This window comes from Zalophus californianus, chromosome X (assembly GCF_009762305.2).
Source record: "Zalophus californianus isolate mZalCal1 chromosome X, mZalCal1.pri.v2, whole genome shotgun sequence".
NCBI lineage: Eukaryota > Metazoa > Chordata > Mammalia > Carnivora > Otariidae > Zalophus > Zalophus californianus.
Window position 1 is genome coordinate 101,351,574 of NC_045612.1, and position 12,579 is coordinate 101,364,152.

Below are 12,579 nucleotides of genomic sequence, written 5' to 3' on the forward strand. Positions count from 1 at the left end.
TTTGCAAAATCCTCTTTAATTCTGTAACTATGTCTTCCCTCTCTTACATTTGCCTTGGAGACATCTCAAATGGTGGTATGGTAACTGTCTCAGACTTCTTGTTAGTATCTTTACTTTTCGGTGTCAGTTGCAAGAGTGAGTGAAGTAATCTAAAGACAAATTGAAAGGCGTAGTGCTTATGTAATTATAAGCAAAAGCAGGAAGGGTGTCCTTTATAACTCCTAGTATACCTAGGAGACTCGAAATTAGATGCTTTCACAAATCATTCATGCAATTTTAAATGAAATTCGTTAACAATTATTTGTTTACTGATGTGGTGATGGGTTTTCTGTTCCACAGGTACTGGGAGATCGATGGGCGAACATCTGTAGGTGGACCGAAGATCGCTGGGTTCTTTTGCAAGACGTCCTCCTAAAATGGCAGCGTTTTACTGACGAACAGGTGAGTCACGTGGGGAAATTGCATTGGTGAAAGACATGGTGAGATGGTAAGTGGGTAAAGGAAAACATACAATGATCTACTTCAGTAATTATTTATTTTCTTTTTCGGAATTGTTTGATTTCTTTCAGTGCCTTTTTAGTGCATGGCTTTCAGAAAAAGAAGATGCAGTGAACAAGATTCACACAACTGGTTTTAAGGATCAAAGTGAAGTGTTATCAAGTCTTCAGAAACTGGCTGTATGTATTTTTTAGCTTTCAAAAGTTTTTTTTTTTTTTTTTCCAAACCCAGTAGTTTACATTAACCCCATTATTTGGTCTTTTTATTCTTCCCAATCTTAAACCAAATGTTCATTGTTTGTGCTTAAATCATAGTCTATGCAATTAAAGCATATTGTAAACTTTCTTAATTAAAATAGGGACAACTCTATTATCTTAGACAGCTTGGGCTGCTGTAACAAAATACCACAGACTGGGTGACTTAAACAACAGACATTTATTTCTCACACTTGTGGAGGCTGGGAATGGCAGCCATGCCAGCAGATTTAGTTTTTGGTGAGGACTCCTTTGCTGATTTGCAGACTGTACCTTTTTACTTTGTGCTCCCATGGTAGAAAGAGAGGAAACTTTGTGTCTTTTTCCCATTTTAAAAACAAATTAATTTTAAAAATTGAGATATAATTGGCATGTCACATTTTATATTAGTTTCAGGAATACGGCATAATGATTCAGTGTTTGTATATATTACAAAATGATTGCCACAATTAGTTACCATCCATCACCTCATATAGTTACAATGCTTCTTTTTTCTCGTGATGAGAACTTTTAAGATCTATTCTCTTAACAACTTTCAAATACCCGGTATGTTATTATTTTTTTTAAAAGATTTTATTTATTTAGTCCTGAGAGACAGAGACAGAAAGAGAGAGAGGCAGAGGGAGAAGCAGGCTCCCCAAGGAGCAGGGAGCCCCATGCGGGACTTGATCCTAGGACCCCGGGATCTGAGCTGAGAGCAGACACTTAACCATGTGAGCCACCCAGGTGCCCCCAGTATGTTATTATTAACTGCAGTACATTCCCTGTACTTATTTACTTTATCACTGAAAGTCTGTACCTTTTGAGCAACCCTCACACATTTCCTCCTCTTATAAGGGCATGAACTCCAATATGGAGTCTCCACTCTCATGATCTCATCTAAACCTAATAACCTCCCAAAGGCCCCACCTCATAATACCGTCACATTTTGTGTGTGTATATGGAGGTAGGGTTCAACATATGAATTTTGTGGGGACACAAGTATCCAGTCTATAACATTAAACCCATGGACCAGCCCCCCACCCCAGTTCATGTCTTTCTCACAAGCAAAATACATTCATTCTATCCCGTGAGCCCTGGAAGTCTTAAATAGGAGAAATAGGAAAGAAGGAAGGGGTGACAGGTCCCATAAAGGTCTAAAACACAGCAAAGAAAATTCCATTAGATCTTAAGCCTCAAGAATAATCCTCTTTGGACTGATATACTGCCCTCCAGGACCACTGGAGTAACAGGATCACCTCCAGAGCTCCAAGAGGTGGCCCCACCTTTTCAGTTCCATGGGGCACCACCCATGTGGCCTTCTGCAGCAGCCCTACCCACAGGACTCTCGGCAGTGGCCCCGCTCCTGAGGTACTACTGGGTGGGGACATCCTGCCCCATGAACTGGAGATGTAGCCCTACCCTTTGAAACCCAGGAAGAGCTAACCCCACCATCTGGGCCTGTGGTGGGAGTGGTAGCTCTTAGGATCTCTGAATCACCTACATCATTCTTCCCTTTTCTTGAGCAGTTGCACCTCTTGGGCAGCCCGCCTTCATTCTGTCTGGTTTTCTCTGTTTCCTTTAGTCCCAGCTGGCAGTGTTTCTGTTGGTATAATTCCATCTCTCGTCCTGCCTTCTGTTGAGATGGCTGACTGGGTCTCTGGTTCCCACCCACACTAATCTTATCAAATGGTCAGTCAACCATACACTTAAGTGTTCTCTTCCGAATGTATTTTCTCATTTTTTTTTTTTTTTTGCAATATGGATAGGCTGAGAATTTTCCACATTTTTAAATTCTAGTGCCTTTATGCCAAATGATTATTCTTCAATTCATCTCTCTTCTTGCATTTTACTGTAAGCAAGAGAAATCGTGCCACTCCTTCAACACTTTGCTTAGATATCGCCGCAGCGAAATATCCAGTTCCATCGCTCACAAGTCCCGCCTTCCACAAAATGCTGAACGTCAACACAATTCAGCCAAGTTCTCTGCCACTTTATAACTAGGATCTTCCTTTCCCCTGTTTCCAATGATAGCTTCCTCATTTGCGTCTGAGAGTTCATCAGAATGACCTCTACCATCCATATTTATACCAATATTTTTGCCCATTTTAATTTATGTACACTCCAAAAACATGGACACTTTGCAGATCTCCTCTTTTCTGCCAGATCCCTCACCAGAATTGCCTTTAGGAGTTCTTTCATGGTAGTCTCAGCTTTTTCTACCATGCACCTCAGGACTCTCTCAGCCTCTACCCGTTACTCAGTTTCAAAGCTGTATGTACATTTTTAGGGGTTTGTTACCACAGGACCCCACTGCTTGGTACCAATTCCTGTGTTAGTCATCTCAGACTTCTATAACAAATATCACAGACTGGATGCCTTAAACAACAGACATTTATTTCTCACACATCTGGAAGCTCGAAAGTATGACATCAAGGTGCCAACTGGTTTGGTTCTTGGTGAGGGTCCTTTTCCTGGCTTCGAGACAGCACCTTCTAGCTGTATCCTCACACAGCAGAGATAGAGGAAGAGCGGGTGTCTCTTCCTCTTCTTCTAAGGGCACTAATCCGATCATGCTGCTCTACTCTCATCTTCTCATCTAACCCTAATTACCTCCCCTAAGCCATTTCTCCTAATAATACCACAGTGGGCACTTAAGCCCTCGATTCATGAATTTTGGAAGAATACGAACATTAATTCCATAAGATATAGACAGATTTGCAACTGTGTTTTTCAAAACAAAAATTGTACTTTTGATAAAACACAGCAAACCTGGAAGAAGATTTCAGTTAAAACAAAAAAGTAACACTAAGAATGTCCTAGAAGGCTGTAAACAAGATGTAGTCCTAAAGTTATAGTCTACATCAAAAACTAATGATGTACTGTATGGTGACTAACATAACATAATAAAATAAAATTAAATTAAAAAAAGTAATAGTCTAAATTAAATTCTTTGAGAATTATAAGAGAAGTATAAGAAATGATTATCCTCACATAAGGGGCTCATGCCTTCATTTGGAAAACTAGAAAAAACATTAAAGCAACCCAAAGGGCGTTAATTATAAGTACCTGTGTGTTTTGAGAAATGAGGGAACTTTGGCAGTAAAAGGACATCAGGGAGGGCTTCAATAAGACATTCCAGTTTGAATTGAAACTTACAGGATTAGAAAAGATTTCTAAAGCTTATCTTCCACTGTGAACTTTATTATTTTGCTGTAAAGGAGAAGGCAGTGTAAGATTAAGAACTTAGTTTTTCTTTTTTTTTAAGATTTTATTTATTTATTTGAGAGAGAGAGAGAGAATGAACAGGGGGAGGGGCAGAGAGAGAAGAGAGAGAATCTTAGGCAGACTCCCAGCTGAGCGCAGAGTCCTATGTGGGGCGCGATCCCAGGACCCTGAGGTCATGACCTGAGCCAAAACCAAGAGTCGGACAGTCAACTGAGCCACCCAGGCGCCCCAAGAGCTTAGTTTTTCAAATAAAATATTCCATAGTCAGCATTTCTTCTTGATTTTTGATAGAGTAATTCTATTAACTACTAACTTGATGTTAAATCTAATTTAAAACAAAGGTCTGTTATAAATAATGTTTTATAATTTTACCTAAATGAATCTATATCTATATTGATATTATATAATATAATCAAATCATTTATTTAAAGCTAATCTTAAATAAACTTCCCCAGTTAAATTGGTACTGTTTTACCAAATACTTATTTGTATCGTACATTTTTTTGCTCCATAGTTACTAATCTTAGGTTTTTAATTTAAAATAGATTCACTAATATATCACTTCTTATTACAAGCTAGCTTGTTATGGAAAAGAATTCATTCCTCAAAAAAAAAATATTTATATATGCTTTCTGGAGTGATTTGACCACGAAAGACAGATTTCAGAAAAGTCATCTCTATTTGTATCAAAAGAATGCAAGAACGTCCGTGATATAGTTGTAATTTTGTTCTGCAGTTGATGGGGAGCCACTGAGAATTTGATAACAATCATAGTCGCATTTGTGGAATATTCTTTGGTATGAAGGAGACCAGTTAGTAGAAGTGAACTAAGTAGCATTGGGTAGGAAGAGGAGGAATGAGACAGCTTATTTCAGAAGAAATTGAGGCCCAGGATACAACACGTGGCATGCATAAGATACCATAGAATATTAGTCGCAGAGTCAAACTGAGCACCAAGACATCCAGACTCAGGCCCAGCCCTGTTAAGCTATTTCAAAACTCCTCATATCATTTGATTCCTTGACAACAAAAGAACTGCAATCGAGAACTATCATTTGGAGCGATCATGTGCTACTATGTTGACATTTTAGTGAATAAAAGCCTTTACTAGCCTCAGGACCATGAAAATACTCTTTTAGCAAAGTCTCAATAATTTTCCAATATTATTAAAATTCAAATTATGTCACCTTGCTTGTGAACAAAGTGAAAATATGTTTTGTATGAGTCTTACTGTTTGATAGTTTAAGCCAATTAACAAAACCTGACAGCTGGTCTAGAATTTGAGGTAAAATTCCCCTGCTGACTCAGGCAGTGAATAAGAATTTAATGTTCATTAAAATATGTCACAATCTGAGACCTAAAACAGGTACCATCTGCCACCAGTTCCTACTACATACCTAGGTATAGATACAGTGTGCTCAAACTCTCTTTTATTTATAATCAGTGTAATTTGTTTTGAAATATTATCACCAATAGCCCATGGGATCTCCTCCTTTTCCTTTGAGGTGGGAACTGAGGAGTCAAGTATTTAATTTCCTCTAGATCTGTGCTTTTATCCAAACCGTGTAGATCTATTATTTTTTTTTTATTTTTGTGTGGTCAAAACTGACTTTTTATTTGCTATGAATGATAAAAAGGAAAGGAGAGAAGAAACAGTGACCCTTATGAGGTGAATGCCAAGGCTGGTAGAATCATGTAGGCTAGCCCGGGAAGGCCCAAATCTGAAAGGAAGTGTGCAGCTCCTGTGAGGACTGGTGGTGTTTTGCGGGGAAGGGCAGCTCTGGGAAGCCTGATGATCCATGAGCCGAAGGTGTGCAGGGGATCCAGGGGTACTAGGGAGTTGAGGACAGTCTCGACTGGCTGTAGGACACATGGCAGGGTTGAAGTACTTATGGTAGCTCAGCAAGTCCCTATCGATAGTGCCATTCTACCGGGACTTGATTACTTTGCCTCACCTCCTGTCACCAGCCTCAAAGTATTCGTGCAAGTAAAATCAATGGTTCTCAAACTGTGATCCCCAGACTGGGATCTTGTGAGGTCCTGGGACACCTGGATCTAACAACACCTGGGAACTTGTTAGAAATGCAAATTCTTAGGTCTCAGCCCAGACCTACTAATTCATACAGACTGGCAGTAGGGCCCAGAAATCTTTATTTTAGCAAGGCTTCCACGTGACTCTGATGTTCCCTCAAGGAATTCCTGGGCCTTTTGTAAGGAGACGTTCATTTTGCACTTCAAATCATCTTCTAACGTTGACCAGATAGATCATGTCTGTTCTGTCTTCTTGAGCGGCTTCTTTTCTTCCCGTCTCTCCTTACTACTAGCCTGGTCTAGTTTATTGACTGTATCTTCCTGCCTGTCTTGGAGGTAGGTCCAGGTGCTTGGCTTCTTTGAAAAATAAAAATACATTTCTTCTTTTAAAATCCTGGCTGTCCTCTGCCATGTGTAAGTTTTCTAGAGCTTCCTGAGTTTTCCATAGCTCTCTGGTTCTCTGGCACTCCAAGAACTGTGATCAGTTTTTTATATGCAGAAAGACATCTATTTTATACCCTAATAATAAATAACAATTAAATCATAGTCATTTATTATGCATACATAAAATCCAAGCATAGAAGTATTGATAGTCAAGGATAGATGGGAGAAGGTAATTCATTACTATGATTCAATGCTGTCATGGATTTCCTGTCCTCTCCTTCTATTAGCTGTGGTAGAAGAGTCCTTCGGGTAGTGGGAGATCATGAAGAGAGAGAGAGCGAGAGAGAGAGCAAGCCAATGAGGGGAAACATTCCCCGAACAAGAGGAAACAAACTGAACCACTCACCTGCCATCACCATTTTAGAAAAGGCAGATCTAAAATTTACTAACTAGAAGCATTGGTACAGTGTTCTTGTCATATAGATTTAGGTAAAAATATACTGATTCAATACTTCTACAATGTCATTATAATAATGTTCTTACTTTACCTTGAGTCCATTTTCCCTAGTGGTATTCCTTAATGGTGATTTGACTTTCTCCTTTATTTTTGTGATGCTCACCAAGTGCTTCTTCATTTGGCTTAATTTTAACACAGGTGTCTTAGTTTCATTTGCCACTAAATCTCTTTGGGTGTCCAATTAGTTTTATAGATCATCTAAGAAAAACTGTTTAGGTAACATGAAGTTACCCATAAATTTCCAACACAGATTTTTTTCCTCTTCTTCAAACATAACTCTCAGATCCTTGTTCTAAAATGTTTCCAAATTGTTACCCATTTAGCTTAAACAATGGTGCACCTCTGAGCCTTACACACAGAGCTATTTAAAGTAGCTTCTTAAACCCTGAGAAAGTAAGCCAAAGAGGATTGTATATACATCTTTATATTTTTAAATGTATTTAAGATGTCTTTCATTCTATCATAACTTCCAAAAAAAAACTTGAGATGGCTTGCAATGAAACAAACGGATGCCAAAAGTTAAAAGAAGAAAAGAAAAATGGGATGTCATGAAGGGATTGGAGGAATCTACAAATTTAAATTTAGGTCCCAGCTCTAGCCAGGCAGCTGAACTATTGTTTTACTACTAGTCCAAGTGTGCATTTAAATTTGATGGAGAGGCAATCTGTGAATTAAACAAACAAAATCAATATACAAAACCAACGTATTACTAAGTTCCCACATTGAAAGTTTATTTTGGTATGAATTCTCCTTAGAAATCTCAACTCATATTTTGATTTATTGCATTCTTTCAAACTGAGAAAAAATAGTGAAAAAAAAAACCTTAACTGTTGAGGAAAAATAGGAAAGAACTTCACAACTAGCTTTTATATCTTAAAAACAGCATGCACTAAGAATCCAATGTAAAGTACACCAGGTAAAGCAGATTCTGAATAAAGGATGAGCTAATTGAAGGAGACACCAGAGCCTTCTGCAGCTCAGAGCTATCAGTGCAGTTGGCATGCCCAAATGAGCTACATAAAGTATCCTTTGATTTCTTTGTGTGTATGACACTTCAGTTCATGAGCAATCGGTACATCTGTTTTGTAATAATTTTTTTGCCATGTGTAATATCAGTTCTTAAATTCACAATTGTTTTGGAAAGACAGGTCTCACTCTTTGGTTTATGTTTATTGTACTTGCTATTGCTAGAAAGGGGATTGCAAAGGGACTGTAAAATAATTTTCTCCTTTCTTCTTATTCTGTGTCTACAAATTAAGTCAGGGACTATTATTTGGGAGCTGGAAATTGGATTTTCCAAAGTGCAGGGTAACCTTAATGGATAAAATGAAAGAATAAGCTGTCCTGATCTACTGATTTTATACAAGCCACTTTGTTTATTCATTCCATAGCAATCAGAGGGCATGTGTGACTCCTCATAACTCACAGGAACTTTGAAAAAATGAATGTTATAAAAATTACTCCATAAAACACATATGTATTTAGAAAACATGCGAAGTGATTCCAAAGGATTTGTGTCACACTCAATTACTTAGTTCTATTACTTAATGGGCTTTAAAATTAGCTTTAGAAGTTAATTACTCAGATAGCCAAATGTTAATTGAATAACAGATGCTAAAAAATTTTAAAAGTCAGTAAACTGCCCTTTGAGCAACACTACTTTTTTACTTGGAAGTTCCTTAAATATTTTAAATACCTCTTAAGTTTCTCTACTAGGTGTTTATGCTACATCTGACTTTATTTTTTTCCTCAAGCTTCTTGGGAAGATTATTTGGATTACAATTTTCTACTTATATTCTTATGGGCTCTTGATCCTTTGCAGGCACGATTACAGTCTTACCTATACAAATGAGAAAATACATGCAAAAGCAATATGAACTATAGTGTTTTAGAAAATGTAACCTAGGCTTATTGCATGTTCTTTCCTGTTTTAACAGTCCTTAAAAACAGATCTGGAAAAGAAGAAGCAAACTATGGACAAACTCTGCTCACTCAACCAAGATCTTCTTTCAACACTGAAAAACACATTGGTAGCCCAAAAGATGGAAGCGTGGCTGGACAACTTTGCCCAGCGCTGGGATAATTTAGTCCAAAAACTTGAAAAAAGTTCAGCACAGGTTAGTGATACTAATTACCCTGTAATAAGTCATCCTTTAGATTTTTGAAATTTTCATTAAGAGAGCAGTGTTATTAACCCTACAAAATATATCACTGGCCTAGTCCTTGTCAAGTATTCAGTTGAATAAAAACATGGGTCCCTTGGTTGTCTTGATATTGGAGAATGTGGGAGAGGTGAAGGCGTAAGTGCTAACTGACTGAACTAGTTACTGTCTTAGAGTGCAACCCCTTCCAGTTCAGTGGGAATTATGATGGGAGTGACTTAGAGCAATTGGACCAAATTCTTGGAGACTATGTCTCACAACCTAAGCCCAAATCCTAGATTTCTAGAAACTGGAGGGCTATTCATTGGTCCCTACATTTTATAAGAAAAATGAAACATAGCGAGGAAAAATGAATTGTCCAAATGAAGTTAGTGATAGGAGCATGGTTAGGGCTCACGTCCTTTGATTTCATGGAAGACCTCGTTCTATTACTTCAAGTAAGGATCTAATCATTGGATGTTCTTTCTGCCACAGACAATTGATTCATAACACAAACACAAAGACTGTGGATTAGGAAAGCATCTGTGTTCCATTTGTAGTGTCATCATGTGGTTTTATGTTGAGCATTTTAAAAGTTTTGGTACTTTAAAGAAAATGGGGTGGTTTTAAAGTAGAAACTTTTATTATCTGATATTAGATGGTGGAATCATGGGTCATGATTCAAAATACTAACTTTATATATAATAGTATTTAACATATTCTGCCATATTATTTTCCATTATAGAAGCTAACCTTTACTAATCAGTCGCAAATTATGGCTCAATGCACTGTGCAGATGTACGCTATTAAAGCAGTGACCACATTCTGACCATATTCTGCCATATTATTTTCCATTATAGAAGCTAACCTTTACTAATCAGTCGCAAATTATGGCTCAATGCACTGTGCAGATGCACACTATTAAAGCAGTGACCACATTCAGTAGCTTTAGGCAGTTATCTCCTTTGTTATGAGACAATGCAGGGAATTTGTCTTCTTGACACTTGACATCTGATAAGTAGCACTTAGGAAATGTTTGTTGAAAGATGCAATGAAGTTTAAAGTATTGCATCCAGAAATATAATTTAAGAAAACAGGATCAAGCAACATATATGATTTTCAATCATACTTCATCCTCCCTTCTGAAGTTAAATTCATACTTAAAATATTAAATTTGAAGGAATGTAAATTGTAATTATGTCCTATGCAGTCATTGGACATAAATAAAAATTCTGTTTGTTTTCCACTGAATATATTTTTATCAGTTGCTTGATCTAATAGTGATTTTAAAACCACCTCATGATTCATCTTATTGTATATGATCTGGCCATGGTTACTTTGCCTTAACACTGGCATTTATGTAATAAATTGTGAAGCATTAGAAAATTTGATACTTTTCAAACCATCAGTGATATCATTCCAATATGTACCCATTGGTTCCATAGATTATTGCTGCTGTAAAATGGTCACTTACCATGTTCAGAAGGATTGGCATTGCCTTACAAAGAAAGTTATTTAGAAATGCATCCCTTTAAAAGGGTGTATTTATGGACATGTAACTGTTACCAGTAGGTCATGCTTTTGTTCACTTGCATTATATACAGTGGTTTTCAAACTTGTATCTGTATAATAATCACCTGGGAAACTGATTAAAATGCTTGGTTCTGGATCTCATGCTCAGAGAATCTCATTCAGTAAACCAGTAATCTGCTTGCAGCCTTTGATACAGTCTACAGAACATATTTTTAAAAAACACTGAATTAACAAGACGGTGGCATATGTGTCCATCCCCACATTGTGGGTTTTTCCACAGTGCTGCCTAAAATGGGGGAAAATAGAGACCTTCCTATCAATGCTGTATTTAAATATACTCACTTTCTTGGAATGAGCCTACCTTCTAAGGAGCGTTGTATATATCATCAAAACATTACTGATTTGTTATCCTAGTTGGTAAAAAAACAAAAAACAAAAAACAAAAAACAACTCAGAAACCTTATTTTTAACGGTCTAAAATTATAAGACTACCACCCAGGGCACTTACTCATCTTCCTATTTTTGAACTTTTCAAAACCTGTAATAAAACACTACTAGCTCTGGTTCATATAGTTCTTTATAAAATGATGTTCAACATACAGTACAACATGTATCCATTGTATTTGCCGATTGGGATGTGATGAGGATAAAATAAAGTCATAGACATGAAAGCATTTTGGGGAAAAAAAGAACTCTGGTGCTCTTGATATACAGAGCATACTGTTTAGTGAGTCTGGAGGGGTTTTGTAGTTCAGTATCATTTTTTAAATTTTTATTTTCACACATTTATGCACTACTATACCAGGTTAGAAGCAGGTAAGTAGACTTATATTAGGCAAGTTGCTTTTTAGAATACTAAGCTTCAGCTTTTCTACAGTTCAGTATTTCAGGTTTTGCTCATTTTTTTTCCCCCAAAAGGAACTATCATAGGCCCAATCCAATCATTGCTGGGGTGGGTTGGGACTCTTAGAAAGATAAAAACAAAGCTACGCAAGGACTGAGTAATGAAAAGGAGATGGAGAGAACCATGCAATAGTATCATAACTAAAAAAAGCCCTAGATTTTCTTTCTTAAATGTAAAATTGAACTCGATCAAAATTACATGGGAAAAAGCCCAAGAATATTGAGGGCAAGGTTCTGACTTTGAAGAACAAAGCTCTCTTGTATGCACACTTTCTGGTATGTTTGTGGGGGCCGGGGGAGGATGTGAGAATCTGTCCCATTAATGATACAATATTGCAATCTTCTAAAAATTCTTTTAAGTGATTGGTGTAAAGAATGAGCAAAATCTGGTAATGGTTAAAATCCAGTAGGATATAGGAATTATGACCGAAATGACAAGGCATCTGATTGTGCTCTTATAAGGAACATTGTGTGCCTGAATTTTTGACTGCTATTCAGGTCAAACCTTTGAGGGATTTTGACCTTTTGAAGCAGTAGCATGGCAAGAGATCAAAATATGGGAAAAAAATCAGCTGTGAGGCTGTTCTCTTGCATTTCAAAGTCAAGGTTGGCTTGAATAATACCTGGACACAAGCTGAGGATTCTTAAGTTGATGAGAAGGCAGCATAAGAAAATAGAAATACTTTGTTTCCAAAAGTTAGGAAGAATAATAACCCTTGCTATGTGGATGCTTAAGATGGGAAAAGAAAACAAATCAAACATACTCTGGACTGACTTATTTAAAAACTCAAATGACCCTCTGTGTCCTCTAAATCATTTATAAATATGCTTCTTGAAATTTACACAGTTTTTTTTTTTCTAAATGTTTGTGACCCTGACCCTAAATGTAATTTTACCTTTATTATAGTTAGGAAATAGGATAGTCAGAAATTAATTATAGATAATACTTTAAATTTACACATAATTTTAGTGATTTGAAACCATCTTTTCCCCCATTTAACTGAAATCATATATACTATGGAAAGGGTATAATATTCATGTGCTTTATAATTTATTATAGTATTTTATATTAAACTTGGCATTAGGTGTTTAAATGTAAAAATCTATCTAG

At 36.8% G+C, this 12,579-nt stretch overlaps 1 protein-coding gene across 2 annotated transcripts in view; it reads left to right on the plus strand.

Moving 5' to 3' along the window:
* Positions 1–12,579, plus strand: part of DMD (dystrophin) — a 2,214,577-nt gene that overhangs the window by 751,949 nt on the left and 1,450,049 nt on the right. For both annotated transcript variants that reach the window (XM_027607979.2, XM_027607980.2), the window contains exons 14-16: positions 340–441; positions 570–677; positions 8,829–9,008. In XM_027607979.2, the coding sequence (XP_027463780.1) occupies positions 340–441; positions 570–677; positions 8,829–9,008 (390 nt within the window). The remainder of the gene's footprint in view (positions 1–339; positions 442–569; positions 678–8,828; positions 9,009–12,579) is intronic.